Here is a 24,331-nt window from a genome sequence, read left to right on the forward strand (position 1 = left end):
ACTGTAGTTGTTTTTGTTTGTTTAAAAACAAAAGCAATGCACTGTAAAGACAGTTAAGGTTACACTGTGAAAAATGATTGGTAAAAATATTACATGCTCAGTTATTAGTTATGTCATCTAAATGAACGCAAGTTGGCAGTGATTTACGGACCCTTGATGAAGCAAAATAGGTGGACTTCTACCTCCTCACCATAAAGAATAAAAATAAATAAATTACGTGTTTCCATTCGCCGTGTTCATTATAAATTGTCGCTTCTGCAAAATCTTTTTTTTTTTTTTAAAAGTTTATAAGTGAGTACAATTTCTTAGTTTCTAAAATTTTGCTAATTTGAATGCATGCGGCTGATTTTTTTTAATACTGTTTATTTTGTATATCAACAGTAATAGTTTACCCTGTTTAAAAATAAAGCAATACATTTTTATGTGCACAATCGTAATAATAAAAATAAACGTGTTAAATACTCTCCCATCCAGCAGATGTTCCCATATAGATGCTTGCTTATGCTGCCAAAATTGCCATGTGAAAGTCAAACTACGTGGTTATTGTGCTTGAAATAAATGTATATAAATAATATCTATGCATAGTAGCTTCTTTCGAGTAAGCTCTATTGTGGTATTTTTTCCCCTCTCCAGTTTTGGCTTTCATGTACTGGGTTATCTCTAAAACTTGTAAAATGAAGCAATCTCAAAAGGTACAACTCGTTGCTACCCTTGTGCAAGTACAAAAACATTATTTCACATTGAAATTTTCTTGCTCATATTTTATCCTTTAAAAGAAAAACTTATGTTGTTTCCATGTGTTGAGTTATGTTTTTAATCCTTAAATTGATTTTTTAGTAAGCTAAAGAGGTTGAAACTTATTATTGGCAATCAAAATGGACTATAGCAAAACTCTCTACATTCTCTCAATTATGATACGTTAATTTCTCTCTTTATTTTCAAATAGATTAAGCACTTCTAAGTTAGGAAACTAAGTGAAACTTAAAACTACATCGAACATAGTTCTAAAAGAAAGCAACGAGTAAATTTAAAAAATATATTTGTGACAATTAAGTACGAAAAATATTAAGAAAAGAGAATATATCATAGTACATTCCTATACAACTGAGGAGAGGGAAAGGGAGAAGATCAAGACATGGAACTTGTCTTCTCACATGGCGCATTCAATTGTGGGGTCGCAATTCATATGTTTGACTTCTCTTAAGTACCTATCATTCACATATATATGCAGACCAAAAGAACATATTATTGTAGATACATCACATATGTTTGTAGACCTTAAGATTATGACTGTGCTACCCCAAACCCTATCACACATCAATAGGTATGTATCTGTAAATGAACAACCAATCAGACAAAGAAATAATAATACACAGAATAAAATTAATAGATAGAAATGTTCACTTGCAGTTTTTCAAATCAAATAAAGACAAAAATTAAGGGAAAGGAGATATCATTAAGAATAATTATTTTTGTATTTGAATCAAATTTGGCACGAATTGTGATTTCTTTAAATATTACAAACTAAGCAGTGAATAATTGTTATTTTTGTTCAAGCTTAACATCCTAAAATTTTAAAGATAAATTTTAATTTGTCAGCCGGATATCCAATGAGGTGTAAATTAGTTTAAATCAGAATGCATGAAAGAAAAAAAATTCTTGCTAGTTTCTCTGGCAATCAAGTCTTTCCTCAGTATTGGTATACAGTAACTATATATTCAATTTTTAAAAACACTTGTATTCAAATAAACATGAAACTAAATGGTTGTAATTGTAGTTTGTTTATTGTGAGCAAATAATTTTAAATACAATGGATAATAATTGTTTAAGAGTTAAACAACTCTCTTACCTACTTTTAATCTCTAATTTTATTTACTGATTGTCTTTCCCAAGATGCCCCCATTTGGGTGGAGTTAAATTAAAACTTATTGTCTAATTTAATTTACAGTAATTTAAATACTTCATCCTTCCATTATTTCTTTAAAGAATCTTTTAAAAGAATCCCCTCCAAAAAAAATATATTTAGGAAAATATTTTAGACTTATTTTGTTTAAATTATGATAACACTGATTTGATACGTACAGAACAACTGATATATATATTCAATACTAAAGCATGTACCAAAGAAATGCTGATAAATGTAGAAAACTGTTTGGTTGTATTCAAGCATTTCAACTATATTATATTTTAATTTCTCAATTTTATCAATTTTTTTATCAGTTCCCCCCTCCTCCCCCCAATTTGAACTGTATGAATTATTTTTTAACTATTTTCTAATTACAATAGTTTTTAAATAGGAATTAAATATTGAAATTTACTTCCGCTTCGATTTTACCAAAAATTACTGGACTATAAAATTATTAAATTTTTGTACAAAAGGAATTCTTTTAATCGATTAAAAATTTATGAAAATACATATATTATAACACCACATAATAGTATCGAAAAAAACTAATAAAACATATGATTTACAATTGCATCTGTTTAAAAAGTGAACTCCTCTTCTTCGTATCCTATTTATCTCTCCTTGCTTAAAGTAGAAAAGTTTAGTTTCTAGCCTAAAATTCAGCATCAGTCCTTGTGAAAAGATCTTGCAAAAAAAAAAAAAAAAAAGAAAGAAGTCCATGTGAAAAAATTATTGAAAAGAGATGTAAGAAAACCCTTTACTCCTTTCCCTTTTTTAGCTAATATTCTGAATCCAAAATACAATAGAAAAAGAAGACTTTCTAAATACATGAAGAAAGAGGCAGAGGATTGGGTTTCTATGAAAAGTGCTGAATGGCTAATTCTAGTGTTGTGTTTCAGAATAAAAGATCTAGTGTGTACCCACACTCATTATTTAATGAAAGTGTGGTGGAGAAAACAAAATAATTTGCCCATTTTATGATTCAATTAGCTGGCTGTCCAGCAAGCTCAGCAGCTATTGAATGCAGGTTTTCTACATGTGGAGTTTGGTCCAAACTGCGAAACAATTTAGGTCTCGAAAAAGCTTGTTGAAGTTTATAAGCATTTAATGAGTAAAGCGACTGACCAAAAGAGACTGTTACAGAACTTTTAACTAAATATGGTATTCATTTTATTTTTACTTTACCGATATATCATTAATTAATATAAATTACAGAATTTTCTTATAAAATTAATATGTGTTATTGAGATTAAAATACTTTGGTGAAATACAAAGAGTGTTCCATTTTTGCTATGTTAACATATTTTGTATTCTTTAAAATATAATATATTTCCATAAAAGAAAAATTTCAAAAATGCATTAACATACCCTCCAACTTATGAGGATTTTGAAAATAATTCTTTCTAGTGGTAGCGAACCAAAGTAGAAATTTTTAAAGTAAATGGATCTCTCTTAAAACTTTTATCAGAACTTAAGAATCTAGCCATATGGCCTGCACTTTTATAAGTAATAGTGGACAAGTTAGGCTAAAATTAATTTTTTTTAAATATTAAGACATTAATTTTGCTACCGTCTGAAAAGAAGATTTCTGAAACTACGGAAATTTAGTAGCAGTTGGAGGGTATGCATTAAACATTTTTTGCTCATCCCTTCAGCATGTAATCAAGATTATTTGCTTAAAAATGATTAAATAATTGAGAAAAATATTTAAAAATGTATGAAATTACTATAATAACTGTAGAAAGAAAGACAGAGAAAGAAAGAGGTTGACAAATTAACTCCTTTTTTTGTCATTTCTTAAAATTCCCACTTGGGTTTTATTAGGCCTTTAGAAAAGAAAAAGAAAAAATTGGGGGGGGGGGGCAATTAGGTGGGTAGACAGCCGTGCTTAAAGATTCTTATTTGTGCCATAGTACATCTCCCTACTTGCATCATCTGGTTATAATACCAGGGGTCAGTCTAGGCTTTTCTGAGAGGTACCTATGTTGTGAAAAATTGAAAAATATAGTATTAATAAATCCATATCTTTGTGTTGATTTTTTGTTTCTTAAGGGATAAAAAAATAAAATTTTATGAAAAAATATTTTGTGAAACTACCGTTTTTCCTACAGTTGAATTTGTGAAGGTACCACTAAACGGTAGTAAATTCGGCCTGGACAGACCCCTGAATACACTCTGTGTCAGTTTTATTCCTGTGTTTTCGCAGCTGCGTAGATTCTATATTTGTGTCATAATATCCGTTATGTTCTGTAGAATTTTTATTTGTCTGAATAAATTACTTTGGTAATAAATTAACTCTGCTTTTTCTATCTATTTATTTTTTCAGTAATGACTATTCTCTTTGGAAAATCGGATGCAGCTGAAGAGCATATACCATTACCTGAGTCATCAGATGATGATGATGATGATTCTTCATCAGAATTAAGTGAATTGGAGCATGACATGAAAGATCAATTAAATAGTATAACAGACTCCGATTCAGATTATTCGCTTACAGATCCCGATGACGAACCTCCTGAGGCTCTATCTTTTAAATCTGCTCGTGAAGCAACGTTGGCACGAAAGAAAAGAACTATTGAAGTTATAGAAATAGATAAAGACGAGAAACGAAGAAAACGAAAGGAGCTTCATGACCAATATATGCTACAAAAAATCGAGAAGGTATTGTTTTATTTTTATAGATGACTATAAATTCTGTATCATTTTTAATTGTTTATATTATAAAATTTGTTTATTTATTTTGTATTTTTTTTTTATATGAGCGATATTATTGCAGGAACAGTTGTACAAAATTGTAAATTCTAGTTTCCTTTTTTAAAGCGCAATTTATCATGGCTCATAAATAAAACATTTGTGAGTAGTATTTTAAATTATTATACAGTTGAACCTGTCTATCCCGAACCTCTTTATCTCGAAAACCTCTATATCTCGAAATTTCTAAAATTCCCTACATTTACTGTCTAAAATCAATGTATTTTCCATGCTTATGTCGAATTTTTTTTCATCAAAACCTCCGTTTCTCTCATTTCTAATAATGGAGCACAAATGTCAAAACTTTCTTTATCAGTAGAACTCGTAGATAGAGATGAATTTCATGAATCCACAGGAAGTAGGGATGAACAGGTTGGGGATGTTTCTTGGAATTTCAATCACTATCCCTGCACTTCCTTAACTAGAAAGGAATACAATGATTCTGGCAGTAAGTGAGGGGTTAATGAGTAGTGACCATGTGCTTTTCAACATAGCTTTTCAACTAAGAATGGAAATTCATTTTGACCTCAAATTTGAAACCAATGGGTCAAAGGATAATTAAGAGTTTTAAAGTGAACTATAGAAAACAGTTGGTATGCAAACTTGTAGATGCCCAGGAAAATGTTGGCTATGAGGAATTTGCAATCTTTTTAACCTCGAAAGAATAATTGAAACAAATAAGGTTATACGTCAAAAATCTTGGAAAAATTATTTTCAGTGTTAAATGTATGTTAAAAAAACTGTTATGTAAATAGATGTATGTGGTATAATTAATTTAAAGAAATGTCTATGTTTTTCAACTAAAAACAATTAAAGCACTTTTAATAGAATTTCCTAATTAAATTTAATTTTTTAAAGTACCTGTATAACTCGAAACCTCTTTATCTTGAATTTTTCACCTTTCCCGCGGGATTCGCGATGAACAGGTTCGACTGTATATCTATATTCAAAGCAGTCAAAAGAAAATTTTGACTAGTTTATCAAAAAAAAAAAACTAATGGATGGAAAATTACCCTCCAAAAAATTCAATATCAAACTTCGAGAAGTAGAAGGTCATAACATAAAGATTGAGAATCACCAAACAACTCGAGACCAAAAATTTCATCACAGGCTGTTAGAAAACTTTGTTTTTGTTACACATTTGAACTTATATTTCTATTTACTTGAATTATCCTAATTTTGTGCTTCCTATATTATTACTATATGCGTTTACTATATTTTCATATGATTATTGTCAAAAATTGTGTACAAGCAGGCTCAGAAATATTCGTTTACAATTCAATAACATTTTCATGGGCCATATGCAACCAACTTGGAACATAATTTAATAATATGGTTTGGAAGTCTATGTGCTAATTTGCTCAGATTGTTTTTTCCCTGTTTCTTTTAATGCTTGTATTGATATCCATCTATATCTTTCGATGCTTTTATTTATGTCTTATATCCTCTGTGGATACTGATCTATTAAAAAAGACCAGCACACCTGTAAAATATGTATTTAGAAATTTGGATTTGAAGCGTTTATCACGATCTCAGATTTTTATTTCATCTTTAAAAACTAAGCCAGATTAGTCATTTTTCAAGAAAATTATCCTGAACATGGCTCAAAAACATCATCAAAGCTATATTTTGATTTTTAAATTGAATCTTGTTGATAGGGTTGAAAAAAATCAGAAATCCTTTCTTTCAACCATGAATTTGGTGATGCAGATAGTCATTTTGTGGCTATAGTGAGGGAGGGTAATTGTGTCAAAATCGTCTCAGAAGGTTATTAAGATATGAGAAGGGATTTGTCGAATGGCCTCAGTGCAGCAAATGCAATGATATAACGTTATTGATAAAAATTTAAAATTTTTAACATTTTCATGGTTTACAGTGTTAACAATGTAAAGTGAACTATCTTGAAATCGTCTGCACTGAATATTGTTTCATTAATATTAAATCATTTTGTTTTATTTATAAAAATTTAATAATTTCCTTTATACATACAAATTTGATTTTGTCTTTTATTGTAGCGGCAAAAAATTGAGTCTAAGTTGCTACCTGAAAATGTGATTGAAGAACTGACTGATCAACCAGGCTTAGAAACTGCTGCCTATAATGAAGAAAATAGTAATGTTTACTTAATTTATTTTTCTTTTAAATTATTTTGAATATGTACTTTGCAGCATCTAGAACTAATTTAAGCCAATATTATTGAACTTCTCAACAAAACAAAAATTTAACTTGTTTCTCTTTCTTTATACTTTTGTTCTAAACCTATAAAAATGTGTGTTATTAATTGTTTCACATCTATGATTAACTATCAGGAAAGCCTTTCTTGCCTCCAAAACTTTGTTAAAAACAGAAAAAACTATAATTGAAATTGTTAATCAATTTGACCTGTTATTGCTTCATATGCAAATAGCAAATTTTAATTTTCTATCTTAATTTTTAATTCCAATACATAAATTATATTAATTAAATCAGAAACATTGCAACTGACTAATGAGGAAAAATAATAAAAAATTGTAAATAATAAATTAGAATCTTTTATACTTAATTTTTTTATTATTTCCTAACTCCATTACAATCATATTTTTGTCACATTTCAAATCATATTTTTTGTGTAGTGCAAGAATACATTGTTAGATTACATAGTATGAGATTAGTTGTATTTAAATTGCAATATTTTTCTTATAATTTGAGAGAAAGAAATTTGCAAGCTAACATCGCATTTGCAAATGTGTCCATCCATCAGTGCTTTATTGAAAAAGTATTTTCCAATTTTTTTAGTTGTCTTCTCAAAACCTCTAAAAAGGTAGACCATAAGTGGGGTTTCAAGTTCGTTACTAGAAAAAAGGACTAAAATTTACGTATGTTTTGAGAGAAATTTTAAACTCTTCAAATAAAAGAAATGTGTTTGCTCTGAAACACTACACTGAATCTGGTACAAGTAATAAAAGCTTCTGAAAAACCTGAAGAAATTTTAATTTTTTTTTTTTTTTTTTTTTTTTTTTTTGTATGTTTCTGCAATATTTGTATTTATTTATTTATTTTATTTTCAAATTATCAACATTTTGGCACATATTATTGTACATTGTTCGTCAAATGTTTATTTGCAGACAATTCAACATGTTTTTTAACACTAAGGATTAAGAAATCTCATTGTCCAGTGTATACCTTACCCCTTTAATTAGGATAGAAATGCTAAACTTTTTCTTTCTTTTGTGATCTTTTGGCACTATTTTAGAGTGGCATTATTTTAGAGTTAAAAGTTATATTTAGACTACCTACCTTACTGATGAGAATATGGTCAACTTTTAAACTATTTTCTTGTTGTTTTTCTATTGATTTATTCTCCTAAATGTTTTATCATTTATGCATTAGGAATTTTGATGCCTTAAAAAACCACTAGTTGTTATTTAAATGTTAGTAAAAAGAAAAAAATCCAAAAAGCTTCTTATTTTAAGCAATTTTTGCACAAATCTTAGCAATTCCAAAAATTTGCAAAATTAGATTTAAAAAAAAAAAAGACATTAAAATTTTGCGGAAATTTACGTTGTGAGAAACTTGTGAGCAGTTGTGAAATTGGTATCTAATTTTGTTTCGAGAGAAAAGATGTTTCAAAGCTTGTATTATATTATGGCATGTTAAAACAATAAAAATCGTACTGTGATGATGATGAAAAAGAAAATGCAACAGAATGTTTAATAATTTCTTATTTTTTTTATTATTATTACTTATTTAAATTTTTTGGAATATTTATTTGCAACATAAAGATACCTCAAATTCCACACCTTATCTCCTGCTTAGGACTTGAGAGGAAAGGTTTGAAACAAGGAACTTTTCTTGTTTGAGGTTTTCTAAAGATATATAAACTCATTTTGAATAAGCAACAACAACATAAAGACTGGCAACTAGTATTTTTTTTCTTCAATCAAATAGATGATGGTTCTCCATGATGAACTTGACACAGGTCATTTTATTTCCTCTAAACAAAAATTTTATTCTATTTGATATTTGTTAAAGGGGTATGGTTATTTTTCACTCTTAATTAAGTAATTTTATAAAAGTGTGTTTGAAATTGTTCCTAAAATACCGCATGATCAATGAATGGGTATTAAACAGATCAACACAAGTTGCCATAAGAAAGTACCATTGATTCCTTTTAAGAGTATATCACATAATTGTAGTTCTAGTATGAACAATTAGATCAAATCTAATTTCATTTAACTTGTTTAAAACAATTATTATGAATAAACATTTATCACTATTCTGATAAATTGATGTTTTTTATTAAAATGGTTTTTTACTTATAAGTGTTTTTTTAAATTATCTTAACTCATTAGTTTTTAACTATTAATTTAAATATCATTATCAGTTACTTTAGACAAGAAGGAAGAAAAAGAAGAGGAGGTTGATGCTGAAGTTGTTAAAGAAGAAATTATTGAAAAACATGGGTGAGAAATGTATATTATATTTTTATTGAGAAAAAAAACAATACATCTTTACATTTGTGGAAAAATGGTTTTAAATCTTACTTTTTATTACAGTTTATTAAAAAGCATAAATTATCAATTGCCTTGAAAATACTGGGGGAGGGGGAGATAAACGAATATATAAAAATAATTTACTTATTACCAATGGATACTAAATTTAAACTCATAGATCTGAAAATATCTTAAATGGATCCATCAATGTAGGGGAGTGTCGTGTACACCTGCCCATTGTCAATTTCATGTGTGTAGAATATTTTTTCAAGTCAATGGACCATCGGACATTAAATGTTATATTAAAAATAAAATCTCAAAATTTCAAGTATTTATGCAGCTGGTAACATGGTAAACAATAGTTTTGAAAATATGTTGAATACAGTAGTCATGAAATGAAGAAAAATCGGTTGAATTTTGTGATAAAAATGATAAATGAGTTTATCTATTGTCAATACATTGGTCATTTTCATTTACACTTGAAAAAACAGTGAAAAAAAAACAAACAATTTTTGTAACTGGGCGGGGCTACCCAACACATTTTGAAAAGAGCTGAAAAACATGTTTTTTCACATTTCTATTTTTTTAAAGTTAAACTATTCTTTTTTTGGTTTATTCTTTTTTCATTATTTAATTAGATGATAAAACAATAGAAACATACAAAAATATTGATTATTACTCAATATTATACAGAAATATAAGCAATACTCCTTAAGTGGGTGGGGCTACCCAACTCTCCCCTACTTAAAAAATTAAAGTTAATATTAAATACTGTGTTAATCAAGTTGAACAGAACCTTCTTCTGAAGTTACATTAATAAAAGTACAATTGACACTTGATATAACAACCACTATAGTCTAAAGGAAAACTTCAGGTCTGTGGAATAAAAATGGTACCTTATGTATTGATTACTTTAAGGGAAGGGCTGTTATCACAGTGAAGGGTGTAATTTGCATATTTTAAAACTGAAAGTACATCATGAATGAATTTGATTAAAACTTTTCTAAATGATTCCATTTATTGTTCAATTTGAGCTAACTACAAAAAACAGAAAAAATTGGAAACTTTTTTAAGATATTTTTTCTTCAATTTTTAATACCATTTGGCATTTTATTTATTTTTTAATAGGTTCAAAGTCATTTTGAAGAAAATAAAGCTACAGATTAAGTGCCTTATATTTTAGGCTGTGTATACAATATTGCCATGAAGAGTTATCTAGGCAAATGAACAAATAACTTAAATATTTTAAAGTTATTAAACTTTTTTTTAAAAAATCATCAATTAAGAGAAATTTTTCAACCTTGAAAAAAATTATCAAAATCAACAAAAAATTCTTGATGTTTTCAAATTTTTATGAGCCTAAATAATGCAGTGTAAATGTAACTTATCAAATATTAAAAAACTTGATCATAAATGCTTTTCATTTTCACAAACTGGGGCTTTTTCTTTTCTTGACATCTTGCAAAAATTTCAAAATTACCATTAATTCAGAAATCAAAAATAAATGTTGGCATTTTTATATGCTCTCATTTACCTAACAAATGAAGAAAAAAAAGCTTCTATTGTATTGTATTGTATCAATACTTAATATATCTTTGTATTCTTTATTGATATTAGCGTGTATAAATACATTTAAAAGATTTTAAAAATTGTACACAAGCAAAAAAATGCCTATATGCCATCATTAGAAAAGATATGTAAATAAATTTTGAATTTGACAAAAATTTATATCATGCATATTGTGTAAATTAGTATTGTATGTTCATTTGATTGTCTATTTTCTGTTTTCCAACTTTTAGGCTGTTCTTGTTTGAGGTTGTTCTTAATGTTAGTGATTTTCCTAGCAATCTTAATGCAGTTCTCTGTGGAAAAGATATAAATTTTAAGAGTGATTTATTACATAACCACTAAAAAATGAGAGTTCAATATGAAATTTATTATACAATTTTACATCCAGTTTACTATACTCTTTCTGATAGACCCAATATTACTTTATCAGAAATCATGTTTATACTTCTTACAGTGTTTTATTTCTCAGTTATAATAAAATTAAGCAAATTTTTTTGAAATTCTACTTAAATCACTAACTGAAAATAATCAAACTTATCTTAATTTATGCTTAAGAATCGAATAATTTTCTCTTACTTAATAAGGTGTCTAGTGTGGTTAATTCTAATAAGTTTGCCAAATAAATTATATAGCATCATTTTAACACATTGTCTTTTTTAATTGAAATTTGAACATTTTGTCTTCATTTTGCATAGAAAAAGTCTAATTTGAGTTTAAACTTTTGTAATTTTTAAAAAAAAAAGTAAAACATTTTTGTTAACATTAGCATTAGGAAATGGGACAGTGTAGACACTTGACAAAATTTTAATCTATTGTTACTCTTAAAAAATATCGAAAAATTGAAATTGAGCTAATTGTAGTCTATAAGTAAAATACAAGCTGAAATCTATTCCAACTAAGTAAAGTTAGTTTCAAAGATAAACTACTACATTAGAAATCTTATTTTTAATATTTATTTTGTAGAAATAAATATTAATTTAATGGAACTTTGCTTTTCTTTTTTGAAGTAGAATGACAAATCAGTCATCAAAAATTTTTAAAAGGTTATTGTTAAAACTACTATTTTAAAAACAATTAGATTCTGTAGGTAATCAATATTCTGAATTTAAAATAAAAGAACTTAAAATGTTGTAGCATTAGTTTTTCATAAGTTCTTTAACATATAGAAACAAATCCAATTTAATTCATTATTTAGGTAAATTCTATTTTGATCACTTTGTTTTTCTACTTTGCTTGAAACAATCATTTCTTGCAGCCCTACTTTGTTCAAGTGCAAAAGTTTGGCTGAGGAAGATAAAATTCGAAAACATGAACTTGGAAGTGTTAGAACCCTTAAAGATCGTTTATTGTATAGTGGTCGCATTCGCAGAGAAAAAAGTAGTAAGTGTGCATTTATTAAATAATATTTTTTGTATTTATGTTTTTATCAATATCAAAAAATTCAGAACTTATTTGGGATTTTTTATCCTCAAAATATTAGGGATAGCCGCAATCTGGAAAGTATGGTCCCAATAGTTTAGGCTGGAAATCATTCGAAAATTTGGGACCCTTAATATTAATTTCACTTTTTGTTTATTTCTCTTTATCCAAGGATTTTTTGCCAGGAATCTAAATTTAGAGTTTTGGGAAAAATAGTTTGACTTTTTGCAAAAAACATAAATGAATTTTGTGAAAATAATTATCAAAATTTTCCTTGTGGAAAATTACATTTTTGTAAACATAATCATGATTGTAATATTTAAGCTAACAGTCACGATGGAAATATATCATATGAAATAAATAGTTTTACTCAGCTTTCAAAAATCAACTTATATCAATGCTTGATTTTCAGCAATATATTAAAATTATAAACTTAGCAAAATAATCTTTCAATAACGCATTATAATATTAAAATATAAATATATCAGGATATATAAATTGATTCAGGGATGATTGTGTCTTAATGAAAAAAGTACTTGAAATCTTAACCTGAAAAATTTATATTTAGAGGGTTATTCTGAATTTAGAAAATTATGAATTCTAACTATAATTTTTTATGAAGGAAAGGAAATTGATTTTATTTCTTTTGAATCTAATTTCATGGCATTTTATTACTTACATATTAAAATACAAATGAATTATAATCCTCAGAACTAACTACATAATTTGGCTTATCAACATTATAAGCCATATTCTTTTAAAAAATAAAAACAGGTACATTTGACAACTAACTATTGAGTTTCAGGGCTGATTGTGCTCCAGAAAAAATCCGGATTTCCGGATTTTTTGCTAACAGTGATACGGACGTTTCCGGAGATCGAAGGTCCAGACGTTTAAAAAAATCATTGATCACAGATGTTTCCGGAAATCAAATTTTCAAAGGTGGAACTTAAAAACACTGTTTATTTTATTTGTTTGTAAGGGAGAGCCAGATAGATACTTTATAAGCTTATATTCATGATTAATATTCATATTTTATTAGTAAAGAGTTGTTATAATCATAAACTCAAGAAAGGACATATTTGTAAATTTTAATTACTTCTCCAAGTCATCATAGGTATGTGTAAAATTTTAAATATATTTTAAGTAAACTAAGAAATATTGAGAAAAATGAAAAAACCTTGTTTATATTTTTTCTAATTTTTCATTTTAAACTATTTTTTTTTTTTAACTTAAGAAATTTTCCGGAATTTTGACTTGGGCTCACAATCACCCCTGGAGATTGTTAGATAAAGATTATTTGAACTCAGATTTAGATCATTCTTAAATAAAAATAGCTTCAGAAAAATGATGGAAATATTTTAAAATGATATTTTAATTATTTGTGTGAACATGAAATTTAAATATTATTAATGTGCTTTAATTTATAAGTAGTATACAAAATTTATTCTTTTCTTGTTTTTTAAGCTCTGAAATAACTCTCATGAATACAAATCCTGATGTTTGATTTTAAAACACAGGAATACGAATCGCAATATTGGATTCTAATAAGGTCTACAAATCACGACTTTTGATTTTTGAATCTCAATATGCAATTTTTTACATTGTGTTATTATATAACATAATGTGTAACTTTTAAATCATGTAATTCTAAAATCTACGTTTGATATAAAAACCGTGTAAATACTAATTCCGAAATTCGATTTTTAAACCACATAAATACAAGTCGCGATGTTTGATTTTAAAATCACTAGAATTTAAATTGCTATGTTTGATTTTCAAATCGAATGGAGACAATATTTAACAAATTATGGCTTATAAGCGGCAATTAATTTACCAATTGCAATTCGTTAATCAGGTTAATACGAATATTGAAAAATTCTATTCAAAAAACATGTGAAATACAGAGTCGTGACTTACGTGGATGTTGATTGCAGATTGTGATGGTGGTAAATCATATTAATGTAATGTGTGATTTGTAGCCACCTTAACGCAAATTGTGATGTCAATTTTATAAATTGCTTTCTTTAGTTTTCCCTCATCAAGATCATCAAAAAATCTGTGTTTTCAAATACAAGAAAAATCAGAATTTTCTTTGAAAATAGTTGAATTTCTGATTTTTCTTGAAACTGCTGGAGTTTTGATATTTTACTAAAAGGCAATTCCTTCGGCAAATTTTAAAAAGAATCCACAAAATTTAAGAATTTTTGTGGATGTATCTGGGCATAACGTTTGCCTACATTATGTAACTCTGCCTTTGATCTTTTCTATTCTCCTCTAAATACAATCTGTTGATGTTTTCATGTCATATTCATTATCTTGTTTCTTTCTTTCATAGCTATGTTAGAAGACTATTTTTGTCATAATTCATTTAAAAAACATTTATTAAAGAAAAAATTTCCTTTTAGTTATAACAAAATGTATGTTTGGATTTTACAGATCATTATAGATTTTTGTGAGGTCCATTTAAGTAGCTTAGAATTTTGTAAAGAATCCGTTTTTAGAAATCAGAATTTTCTGGATGGTTTGTTTTTAAGAATCGGAATTTTGTGAAAGGTCTATCAATAATACCAATTTATTCCTAGGAACCTGATTTCTAGAAAGCTTTTTCGTGCACGTAATAATATTATGAATAAAATTCACTTAGCCAAAAAATAGTTCTAAGTCAATTTTTTATAATAATTTATATTTATTTAATAATTGTCTGAAAAAAAATTTGTAAGATATACAAATTTTTACATCACTAGAGGGCTCCGCCCCCTGCTCGCTAACGCTCGCCAACCCCCGGAGAATTGCTTCGCAAAACCAAGAATGCTTTGATTTCATATATTTCAATATTAAACTGAATATTAACTGTTATCATCGAAAAGAATTAATTTTCTTAAATGCAGAATAAGCAGTGTGTCAATATCAATGTCACTTTTTTTCGTTGACTACAGTTCCTTCTATGTCCTATTTGTTCTCTAAATGAGCCAAAATTTTCAGAAATTAACATCAATGTGCAGATATAATCTTAATATGAAACTTGTTTAAAAAAAATGATAATCACAATAATACAGACTTTGTCCCAAAGAAATGAATATATTTTTAACACATTTAATTCAATATATATATATATATATATATATATATATATATATATATATATATATATATATATATATATATATATATATATATATATATATATATATATATATGCAAACACTATAATATTTTTCAATAAGCAATATTGTTAAGAACAGGGTAATTTTTAAAAAAATATTTTAATAATATTCAGCAAAATAACTATAAATGAAAACATTAATTTTGCGGAATTAAAATAAACAATGCACCAATAGCATTTTCTTTACGCTAAATACATTTATAAATTTGACATTATATATATGTTATAATATTTCTCTATATACAATATTGTTAATGACAGGATCATCTTTAATAAATATTTTAATGTTCTCCTTCGTTGTGCATCTTGACAATGCCACATATAATTGACCATGAGAAAAAATAGGCCGTTCAATATATAGCCCAACTTTATCGAAGGTTTGGCCCTGGGCCTTATTAATTGTTAAGGCATAAGCTAATCTAACAGGAAATTGTCGTCGATAAAGCACAAATGGTAAGGAAGAATTACTTGATAATATATTTAATTCTATTCTTGGAAGATTGACAATACTACCATTTTTATTACCAGTAGCAATTTGGCAAGTCAATACTCTTTTCCCTATTTTAAGAACAGTCAATCGAGTTCCATTGCAAAGGCCATCAACAATAGATATGTTCCTGATCAGCATTACAATGCATCCAGCTTTTAATTTGAGCTGATGAGGTGGCAGTCCCGGGAGATTTATGGAGTTTAAATATTCAATAGAATACCTTAAAGTAGCTTCTTCTTCTCTCCCGTCTGATTTATCTACTCCATATAGTGTGGCCTTATCAATACTATAACTTATAACCTCTTCACCTGGCACACGTGATAAAATATTTTCATTAACTTTGTTAACTTCATCATTTTGCGGTGATAATATGATGTGATTAATGAAGTTAGTATTAAGACAATCGATTTTTTCAAAAAACCAAGAAATGATATCTTTACAATAAAGATCAGGAGTGCTTGCATCAAGATGTAAAAGTTCTCCATTGCCAATTGTCAACAACCAATTGGCAAATTCTTGGTTACCAGCTTTAACTCTCATATTAATTGTCAAATGGAGGATTTCAAAAAATGGCCAAAGAAAAGAGTAATTAGGTTGTATAAGCAAAAGAGCATTATTTTCTTCTATACTATGAAGTTTACGTTTTTCCCGCTTTCGATTAGCTTTCGCATTGAGTTGCGACTTTTTAGTAATGTTAGGTCTTTTCTTTTTAGGCATTACTTGTAAATAAACAAATCGAATTAAGATTTAAAACCAGATTAAACTTACGAATTAACGTTTTAGAAAACAAATAATCAGATTAATCAATATATCAATACGAAATAAGTTGAGATGTTGTAAAACTGAAGAATGAAATTCTAACTATTTTGTGATTGGTTGCATCTCTGAAAAAGAAAATTCAGACTTGTAAATCGCTTTTTTAAGCTTGCCGTTTTCAGACATGTGATTGGCTGTTGTGAACGGCGGTTATTCTTCATTATTAACTGCAAAATCGTGCTTTAAAACTAAAATAAATAAAAATTTAAAATTATGTAAAAGATTTGAATGCCCTAAATGTCTTCCCTGAAAGATTCTGAATGAATTGATTCCTTAATCTTAGATTTTCATCACGTAGTTAAAAAGTTTTTCAGGGGACAAAATTAACTGCAAAAACTTTTTTTTAGAATAGAGAGATTTCAAACAATGTAAGTTTAAATGAAATACAAAATTTGAAGGAAATCAGTCAAAACATTTTTTTAACAAGGTTGTATATTTAAAAACTATTAAAGGATTTCCGTTTTTAATATTTTACACTGTACTTACCTAAAAATTTTAGTCTAAAATAAAAGTTGGGGAGCTATTGGTTGACTGAAGCAATCTGAAAGGAACTGTGCAAGCAAGGGGTTTGCTGTTGCTCCCTTATATTCTATATACTTTTTTCTATTAAATTGAATCAAACAATTAAAATTATGCTGTTCAATTTAACTTTTATTTTATTTTTTCAGGTAAAGATGCAGATGCAAAAAGGAAAAAACAGTTAGTAGTGAGAGGCTCAACTAGCAATAACTTCAAAAAAAGTAAAGAATGATAAAACTTATTTGTAAATATGTATAAATAAATTACTTGAAAAAGAACAGCTTCTAATTTTGTTAGTCGATTTTAACTATATTTGCTAAGCTCTAATATTTAAAAATTAGATTTTATTTAAAGCTTTATTTCACTATTTAAATATTCAGGAAATACAAATTAATGTTAGGCATTCAGAAAAAACTTTCTCTCTCTAAAAATTTTGTTGCTGTTTGTTTTCTGATTAGTGCTTGTTAAAACATACATTTTTGGTTTTAGGGGTGAAAACCATAAGCAACTTTTGCTCCTTTTTTTTCTCTTTTATTACGCACATTATTTAAATAAAAATTTTATTATGCTTGCCTCTTTTTTTTCCCTGTATTTTTAAAAGACTATATTTTTTAGAACTAGGATTCTAAATTTTGAAGAAAAAAATTTCTAGTTGCTTTATTTTTTCTTTAATTTATTTTTTATCAAACAAATTCTTATTTTTTTCATGTTTCATGTGTGGTATAACACTTAAAATGGGGTGTATGGTGTCTTATATGCAGTTTTCAATAAATAGACTTAGTAAACGAATAGAAAACTTTATTTAATTTATGTATAAAATGCCAAATAAAATATATAGTTTTTTATGATCTTTTCTTGTGTTTCAGAATCTTGACAATATTTTATTGTGACTGTTATATAATTTTTATATTAACTTTTCTCAACAAATGCATTTTCACACACTAGTACAAAACTTTATTATCTTTCTAGGTCATCATCCATCAGTGTAATATTAAAAAATGCACGCTAATGTGGCAATTTAAATTAAACTCAGTGATACATATTTGAGCACTGATTTAGAATAGTATTTCCAGAGTTGCCACAGAAAAAAATGAACAAAATAGTTGCTTTTAGTAGCCTAAAGCATGAAAATAGTAGCCCAAAACTAGGAAAATAGTTGCCTGAATATAATTCTAGAATTCTAGAGAGAATAAAAATTCATCAGAAATATGACTAAAATTTTGTTAATGACTTAATCGTCATATACCATGATGAATTCAGTCAAGTTGGTGGCAAATATGATAATTTTTATATAAACGGTTAATGTATATATATATATATATATATATATATATATATATATATATATATATATATATATATATATATATATATATATATATATATATATATATGGAAAGTGATTACTCAAATTCGAAATTCACGCATCATAATATTGTATTAAAATTTATTTATTTTTTTAAATCATGCTGAATTTCGTTGCAATAATCACTGAAAAGGCGACCGAGAAATGAAATAAGACTTACAATGGAATCTGTGCATATTTAACGATTTAAAAAGTGAAGACTCAAATTTGCAGATTAAAGTTTTCAACATTTTTTATTTTTTAAGAAAAAAAGTTCAGTGTGCTCAAAAACTATCTCACGGAGAGCAGATTTCCCACCAATTTATGATTAAAAAAAATAAAATAATAATAAACATAGCTAGGAGTACAGAAAAGTCTCCCAATAGTCACCTTTTCCTGAAAATAGTTGCTTTTTTAGCCTTTTCGGGGGGGGGGGGAGTTGCCATAGTCGCCTCATGCAAAAAATAGTTGCAATTTAGTTGCCTGTGGCAACCCTGTTACTTTTACTTTACCCTGTGGTTTTTACTTTAATAAATTATATTATTTCTCTTTTATAAGTCATTCTAAAATAAATTTCTAATTGATTTTTTTTTTTGTAGCCCTGAATGAAAAAAAAAATAATGCTTGTTATCTGTATGTAAATATGCACAAGTGAAATGCAAAAAAAAGAATAAATAAACAGATTTATTGTATAAATATAAACTAGAAAATATCTATTAAATTGTGATTCATTTGTTTTAAATAGTGAAGAACAAATTATCTCATGAGGGATGTTGTAAAGTAACTGAAAAGAAGGCAACTCAAAAGAATTTGCATTGCTAGTTGAAGAGTGTTGCTTCCATTGCATCCATCTTCTTCACATTCACAGATTGTTTCTTTGAGATCACGATTAGAATTATAAAAGCAATCAAATTTTGGATGTTTTGTGTATCCACAGCTGCGCTTTGTTCTTGAAGAGTCTTCGTTCCCTTGGGAATGGAGGGGGGGAAAGATAAATATGATTAATAAATATTTTTGAAAAAAATCTTGGGTAATAATATGTTTAATCCACAATGCTATAGACCAGGGTATGAAATATCCATTTTAAAGACACTAGCCTAACTGAAATATTTGCTCGGCACTATTTTACGTTTGTGAAAAATATTAATGAATTTTAAAATGTTAACCTATACAGTTTGAAGAACTTTATAGTGAATTATAAAAGAATGCAGAAACGTAAAAGTCAAAACATGTTTACTGCAGTATAATAATTTTAAATTAAAGAATATTAAATCACTGAAATAAGCAACTTCACGTTAAATTAAGGCTAGTATTAAACAAGGTCAGTATAATGTTATGAAATATATTAAAATTGAAACAGTCAATTAGTTTCGAAAAATTTTATATTAATTGACACATATTAATTTTTGTAAGATCTTTTATTTAAAATCTGATATTCTATTGTAATTTTTTACTACGTAATCAAAAAGGACATGTTGTGCTGCCGAATATAAATTTTATAAAAATAATGTATATTTTTCTTTTAAAAAAATCCTCCAGTAGGATTGTAAATCAAAAACAGAAAATGAACTGGTTTTTAATTTGAACTTCTGGATCAAGTACTTTATTTTATAACCGTTGTTGAATAGTTGACCCAATTTTTTAGATTTCAATGTTCACCTCCATACCCTAGTAATTAACTCAATCCAGCAGACAAGGGAACTCCAGGATCAAGTATTAAGAGAAATTTTGTCTTTGTGGAGGTCTTTTTGAGGGAACTAACCCGCATATGCGTTGCATGGAGAGGAAAACTTCCCATCGTTAACCTAACGGCAAAGGGACTTTAACCCATGATCCGTCTACTACTGAGGATATTTTTTTCATATATCCTCAGTAATAATAATGAATTAGTCATAAATATTTTACTTCACCACTGTGGTCAGTGCAATCTGGGTGCGGAATTCACATCGTCCAGCCATTGATGGGATTCGAACCCGGGTGCACCTCATTGGAAGGCGAACGCTCTATCCTCAGGCAGGGCTAAATAGAATAGAAGGACTGGTTCACTCCTTTGAAGAAACTCTCGCCGCACCAAACCTCCGATTTTCTCCAGTGACGTCACTATGGCTCGAAACTTGCACTTTTACTTCAAGAACGGAGCGTTTGGTCTAACTAGCTCTAACTAATATTGGAGCATTCCTTTTTGCGACATATTCCAAGACATTTGTTGTTTTATAAAATGATTTTCCTCAGTTTATTGCAGTGAATTTGCAAAAATGTAAAACTATTAATGAAATTCCAGTTTGCGCGATTGCAACTTGCAAAAATTCTGATAGAAACACAAAAGGAAAAAATATAATTTTCCACGTGTTCCCTAAAGTAAGTGAACAACTATGTAAAGAATGGATTCAACGAATTGTAACCGAAATGACACAGTTAATATAAAACAGCAATACATTTATTCTATCGTTAAGAACTTTTATAAAAATTCACCATCTAAATAGAAATCGCCTTGTTACTTCAAAAAGAAAGGCAGGTGAAAAAATTAAAAATGGATAAAGTCAAAGAAAATTAAAGCGTAAATAAAAAGTATAAATAAAATATGTAGTATATAGTTAGAATTCTCCTAATTTCATAACATATTTTTCAGTGTAGTTATTCTAAATATTTATGATTTTTTTTATATTCTCTTAAAATTAAATATCGATAAATTATATTAAATTTAAATATCTATAAACAATTGTAAAATTTCAAATATCATTATGAACCTAAATTATTAGTTTGTTTCAGTAATTAGCGTTTAAGGTTGATGTTTCCTAATGATTAAGTATGAACAAATTTCTATTGGCGGCATATTTTCAAATCAGGATTCTAAATTTAACCCAACTTATAGTTATCAAAGATTATGTAGATAAAAAGGCTTTTCTTAATAATTAAAGTTAAAACTGGACTTATTAAAATAAAGTATTTATAGTGTCATTTTCGCCAACTAGTAAAATATTTTTATGAGTTTAAAATGGCATTTTTTTAATATAATGGTCAAGAAAGTTTTTGTTGAACTATGTTTATGAACGGAAATAATGTGTTAATCGTGTAAAGTTTGAAATCTAATAACCAGAAAAAGTCTAACTTATTTTTACAGAGAGAAAGATACAAAGTTATCATAATATCTTTGCTAGCGATCTCCGAGATCTGTGTATACAGTGACGTCATGAGGAGAGAAATCGCAGCTTCAGCTCTAAGAGCGGAATGAACTAGCCCTGATCCTCAAAGCCACCGCGGCTCTGGAACAGGCAATGGGAGGGATTTGGCTTCGTGGAGGACTTTTTGATGTAACTGACCCACATTTGCATTACATGAAGAGTGAAACCTCCCACGGTTAGCCTAACAGCAAGGGGACTTGGATCAAGTATTTTATTTTTATAGCGGTCGTTGAACAGTTGACCCGATTTTGGGTTTACGACTACTAATGTTCATCTCCATACCCTTGTAATTTTGAACCTAATCCAGAAGACAAGGGAACTTCGGAATCAAGTATTTGGAGAAATTTGCATTCATCGAGAACTTTTTGATGGAACTTACCCACATTCACGTTACATGGAGAGGAAAACCTCCCACAGTTAGCCTGGCGGCAAGAGGAACTCTAACCCAGGATCTGTCAACCACTGAAAATATCTTACGCCAGCACTGTGCTTGGGGCGAACCGGGTGCAGAATTCGTCACTGTTTCCCAAACTTATGACTTTTGTGTATCGTTTCTAAATTTTTTCGTAACGCTGTGTACCACTAATTTAAAAATTAATGTATTTTTTACTATAAAAGAAATTGCACAAAAGTTAAAAATCACAACTGGCTGTTGATACCACTAATTATTAACTGTTAACTCTGCAAAAAATCGGCAATAGAAAAATACATAATCATAAATTTTCATGGCTAACTTTGTTTTAAAAAAAAAAAAAATTTAAATTTTCGTTTGTTGTAAGATATGTTCCTCTAAACTTTTCCACACTTTGGGAAGCACTGGATAGACGATCCATCGTTTACATTCGAACCCGTGTACCTGATTAAGAGGCGAATACTCTAACCCCTAAGCCACCACAGTTCTGCCTTGTCCTATATGTAAATGTGACGTACTAAGCAAAAATTTCGTGGTTCAATTTTTTTTTTTTTTAAATATGTGCATTGAGTAGATATAAAAATTTCAGCTATTGCTAAAATCCCTTGTAAACAGTATTTAAATTATTCTGATGAATATTGAATACTTACGATGTTTTGAAGTAACCGATAAAATCTCATATCTGCAAATAGTATGATTGCGACTAGTATCATTGTTCACTGATTGACATTCTACTATGTATCTGTCATCTTTTAGGACCTCGCATGCATCATCCTCTAAAGAATTACACACATGGCATTTTAGTGCTTCACCTGGAAATGATAAAAGTATTTTAAATTTGAATGGAAAACACGAATGAATAACTAAAAATCCAGCCTGTAAAGAATTTTTTTTTAGTATATATTCAGTTGAGAATTTTTAAAACTGAGCTAAATGTTTGAACTTTTTTTTAAAAAGAAGTATTTTAGTGTATCCGAGTGTTTAACAGATCTGTTTATAAATCCAAACTATGTATTATTTAAAAGGCAGCGAACAAAATATTTATAAGAGAAAAAACTATTAAAACTTGCAAATGTTTTAAAGTATTAGACTGATTTTTTTTAAGTTTCTTGGCGAGACACCAAGATTATAGCATTTTAGTTCACTACCCAGAAGCCAGGGATAGCTAATCTTCCACAGTGGGAAAAAACCGCGCTAAAAGAAAGAGGTTTCTTCTCACCAATGGGGGAACAAATTCTTTTTTAAAAAGAAATATCAAATATTAAAACAATTACTTTAATTAGTTAGTAGTTGCAATCTAGTTTTAAAACTTGTATTGATTTTCAAACTATTTGTTATATTATTTTTCCTCATTTTTTTTACATATTATATCTATGCAAAAATTAAAACACAACAAATAGAATGAAAAATAAATTGAATGAATTTCTTAAAATATTAAAATTACTGTACTCTCATGATTTAACTCAAATAAACATAAGAAAATCTTATCTAATTTTCCAACAGTTAAAATGTCTTAAAATTATATTGCTACTACCAAATTTACAAACCATATACTAAAACTAATGTCCTGCTTCAAATTACATATTAAATTCACAATCACAAATAGTATACTAATTTTTATAATTAAAAACCGTTAGGAAGGAATACTCAAACTTTTTCTAAAGTAATATGATTTTAGCTCTGAAAATTCTACTCAAAACTTTTATAAATATTTGGAAAATAGTTCTTTTTTTTAGGGAAAAAAAAGGAGTTAATGCGAAAAACTTTAAAATTTTCTGATACCATATTATTTTTTATTGTTAAAACTGTTAGATTCTTATAATAGTTATCCTTATTGCTAAACAATTATATTGGTCATTTTAGTTTCTTCCATTCCGCTCAGTTTCATCCCTTTTACCCGATTTCTTCCATTGTCCTGGAAGAAATAGGTTTCTTCCCGACAAAATGTCAACCCTCAGAACTGCCGTACACTTGTTCGCTCCCCACAATTCGTGTAACGGGCTTAATATACCGAGTGTTAACATTAACTAAATGTTCCTAATTTCTATTAAAATCACCTGTCATTACGATATATTACTGTTGCTGAAAAAATTATTATTAAATCAATTAGTTAATTGGAGTATATAAAATTTTCATATCAAAAACTAATTATTTGAATTGTAATTTTGCCAAAAATCTACTATTTTCTTATGAATACAGATCATACGTTAGGGATATATAAAACCACATTTAGTTTTATTTTTATTTTGTAAAAACAATAAAATTTTGACTGTTTTTTTTTTTT

General features: G+C 27.7%; 2 protein-coding genes across 6 annotated transcripts in view; one reads left to right on the top strand and one right to left on the bottom strand.

The window, feature by feature from the left end:
• The first annotated feature begins 150 nt into the window (after positions 1–150).
• Positions 151–19,163, top strand: LOC107447217 (uncharacterized). Of its 2 annotated transcripts, XM_043049117.3 has the most exons (7): positions 151–291; positions 4,233–4,567; positions 6,673–6,769; positions 9,021–9,099; positions 11,954–12,078; positions 17,258–17,329; positions 19,053–19,163. In XM_043049117.3, exons 2-7 carry the CDS (start codon positions 4,235–4,237, stop codon positions 19,106–19,108), a joined length of 762 nt encoding a protein of 253 aa, XP_042905051.2. In that variant the 5' UTR covers positions 151–291; positions 4,233–4,234; the 3' UTR covers positions 19,109–19,163. The 2 variants fall into 2 exon arrangements, with proteins under 2 accessions (XP_042905051.2, XP_087024143.1); XM_087168017.1 differs by lacking the exons at positions 151–291; positions 19,053–19,163 and adding an exon at positions 402–692 and having other exon boundaries at positions 17,258–17,386.
• LOC107447215 (uncharacterized) overlaps positions 19,119–24,331 on the bottom strand; it is a 33,131-nt gene continuing 27,918 nt past the window's right edge. For all 4 annotated transcript variants that reach the window (XM_071183335.2, XM_043049118.3, XM_087168018.1 and 1 more), the window contains 2 exons: positions 22,698–22,859; positions 19,119–19,421 (listed from right to left, as the gene is read on the bottom strand). In XM_071183335.2, the coding sequence (XP_071039436.2) occupies positions 19,210–19,421; positions 22,698–22,859 (374 nt within the window). In that variant the 3' untranslated portion in view covers positions 19,119–19,209. The remainder of the gene's footprint in view (positions 19,422–22,697; positions 22,860–24,331) is intronic.

The sequence above is a fragment of the Parasteatoda tepidariorum genome, chromosome 7 (assembly GCF_982258835.1).
Source record: "Parasteatoda tepidariorum strain Cologne lab strain chromosome 7, Ptep-v5.0, whole genome shotgun sequence".
Classification (NCBI taxonomy): domain Eukaryota; kingdom Metazoa; phylum Arthropoda; class Arachnida; order Araneae; family Theridiidae; genus Parasteatoda; species Parasteatoda tepidariorum.

Excerpts from the sequence above, each read along its gene's own strand:
- LOC107447217 (XM_043049117.3), top strand. The coding sequence starts at position 4,235 with ATGACTATTCTCTTTGGAAAATCGGATGCAGCTGAAGAGCATATACCA. Across the intron at positions 4,568-6,672 it reads TGCTACAAAAAATCGAGAAG|CGGCAAAAAATTGAGTCTAA; the intron begins GTATTGTTTTAT and ends CTTTTATTGTAG. Across the intron at positions 12,079-17,257 it reads CATTCGCAGAGAAAAAAGTA|GTAAAGATGCAGATGCAAAA; the intron begins GTAAGTGTGCAT and ends TTATTTTTTCAG.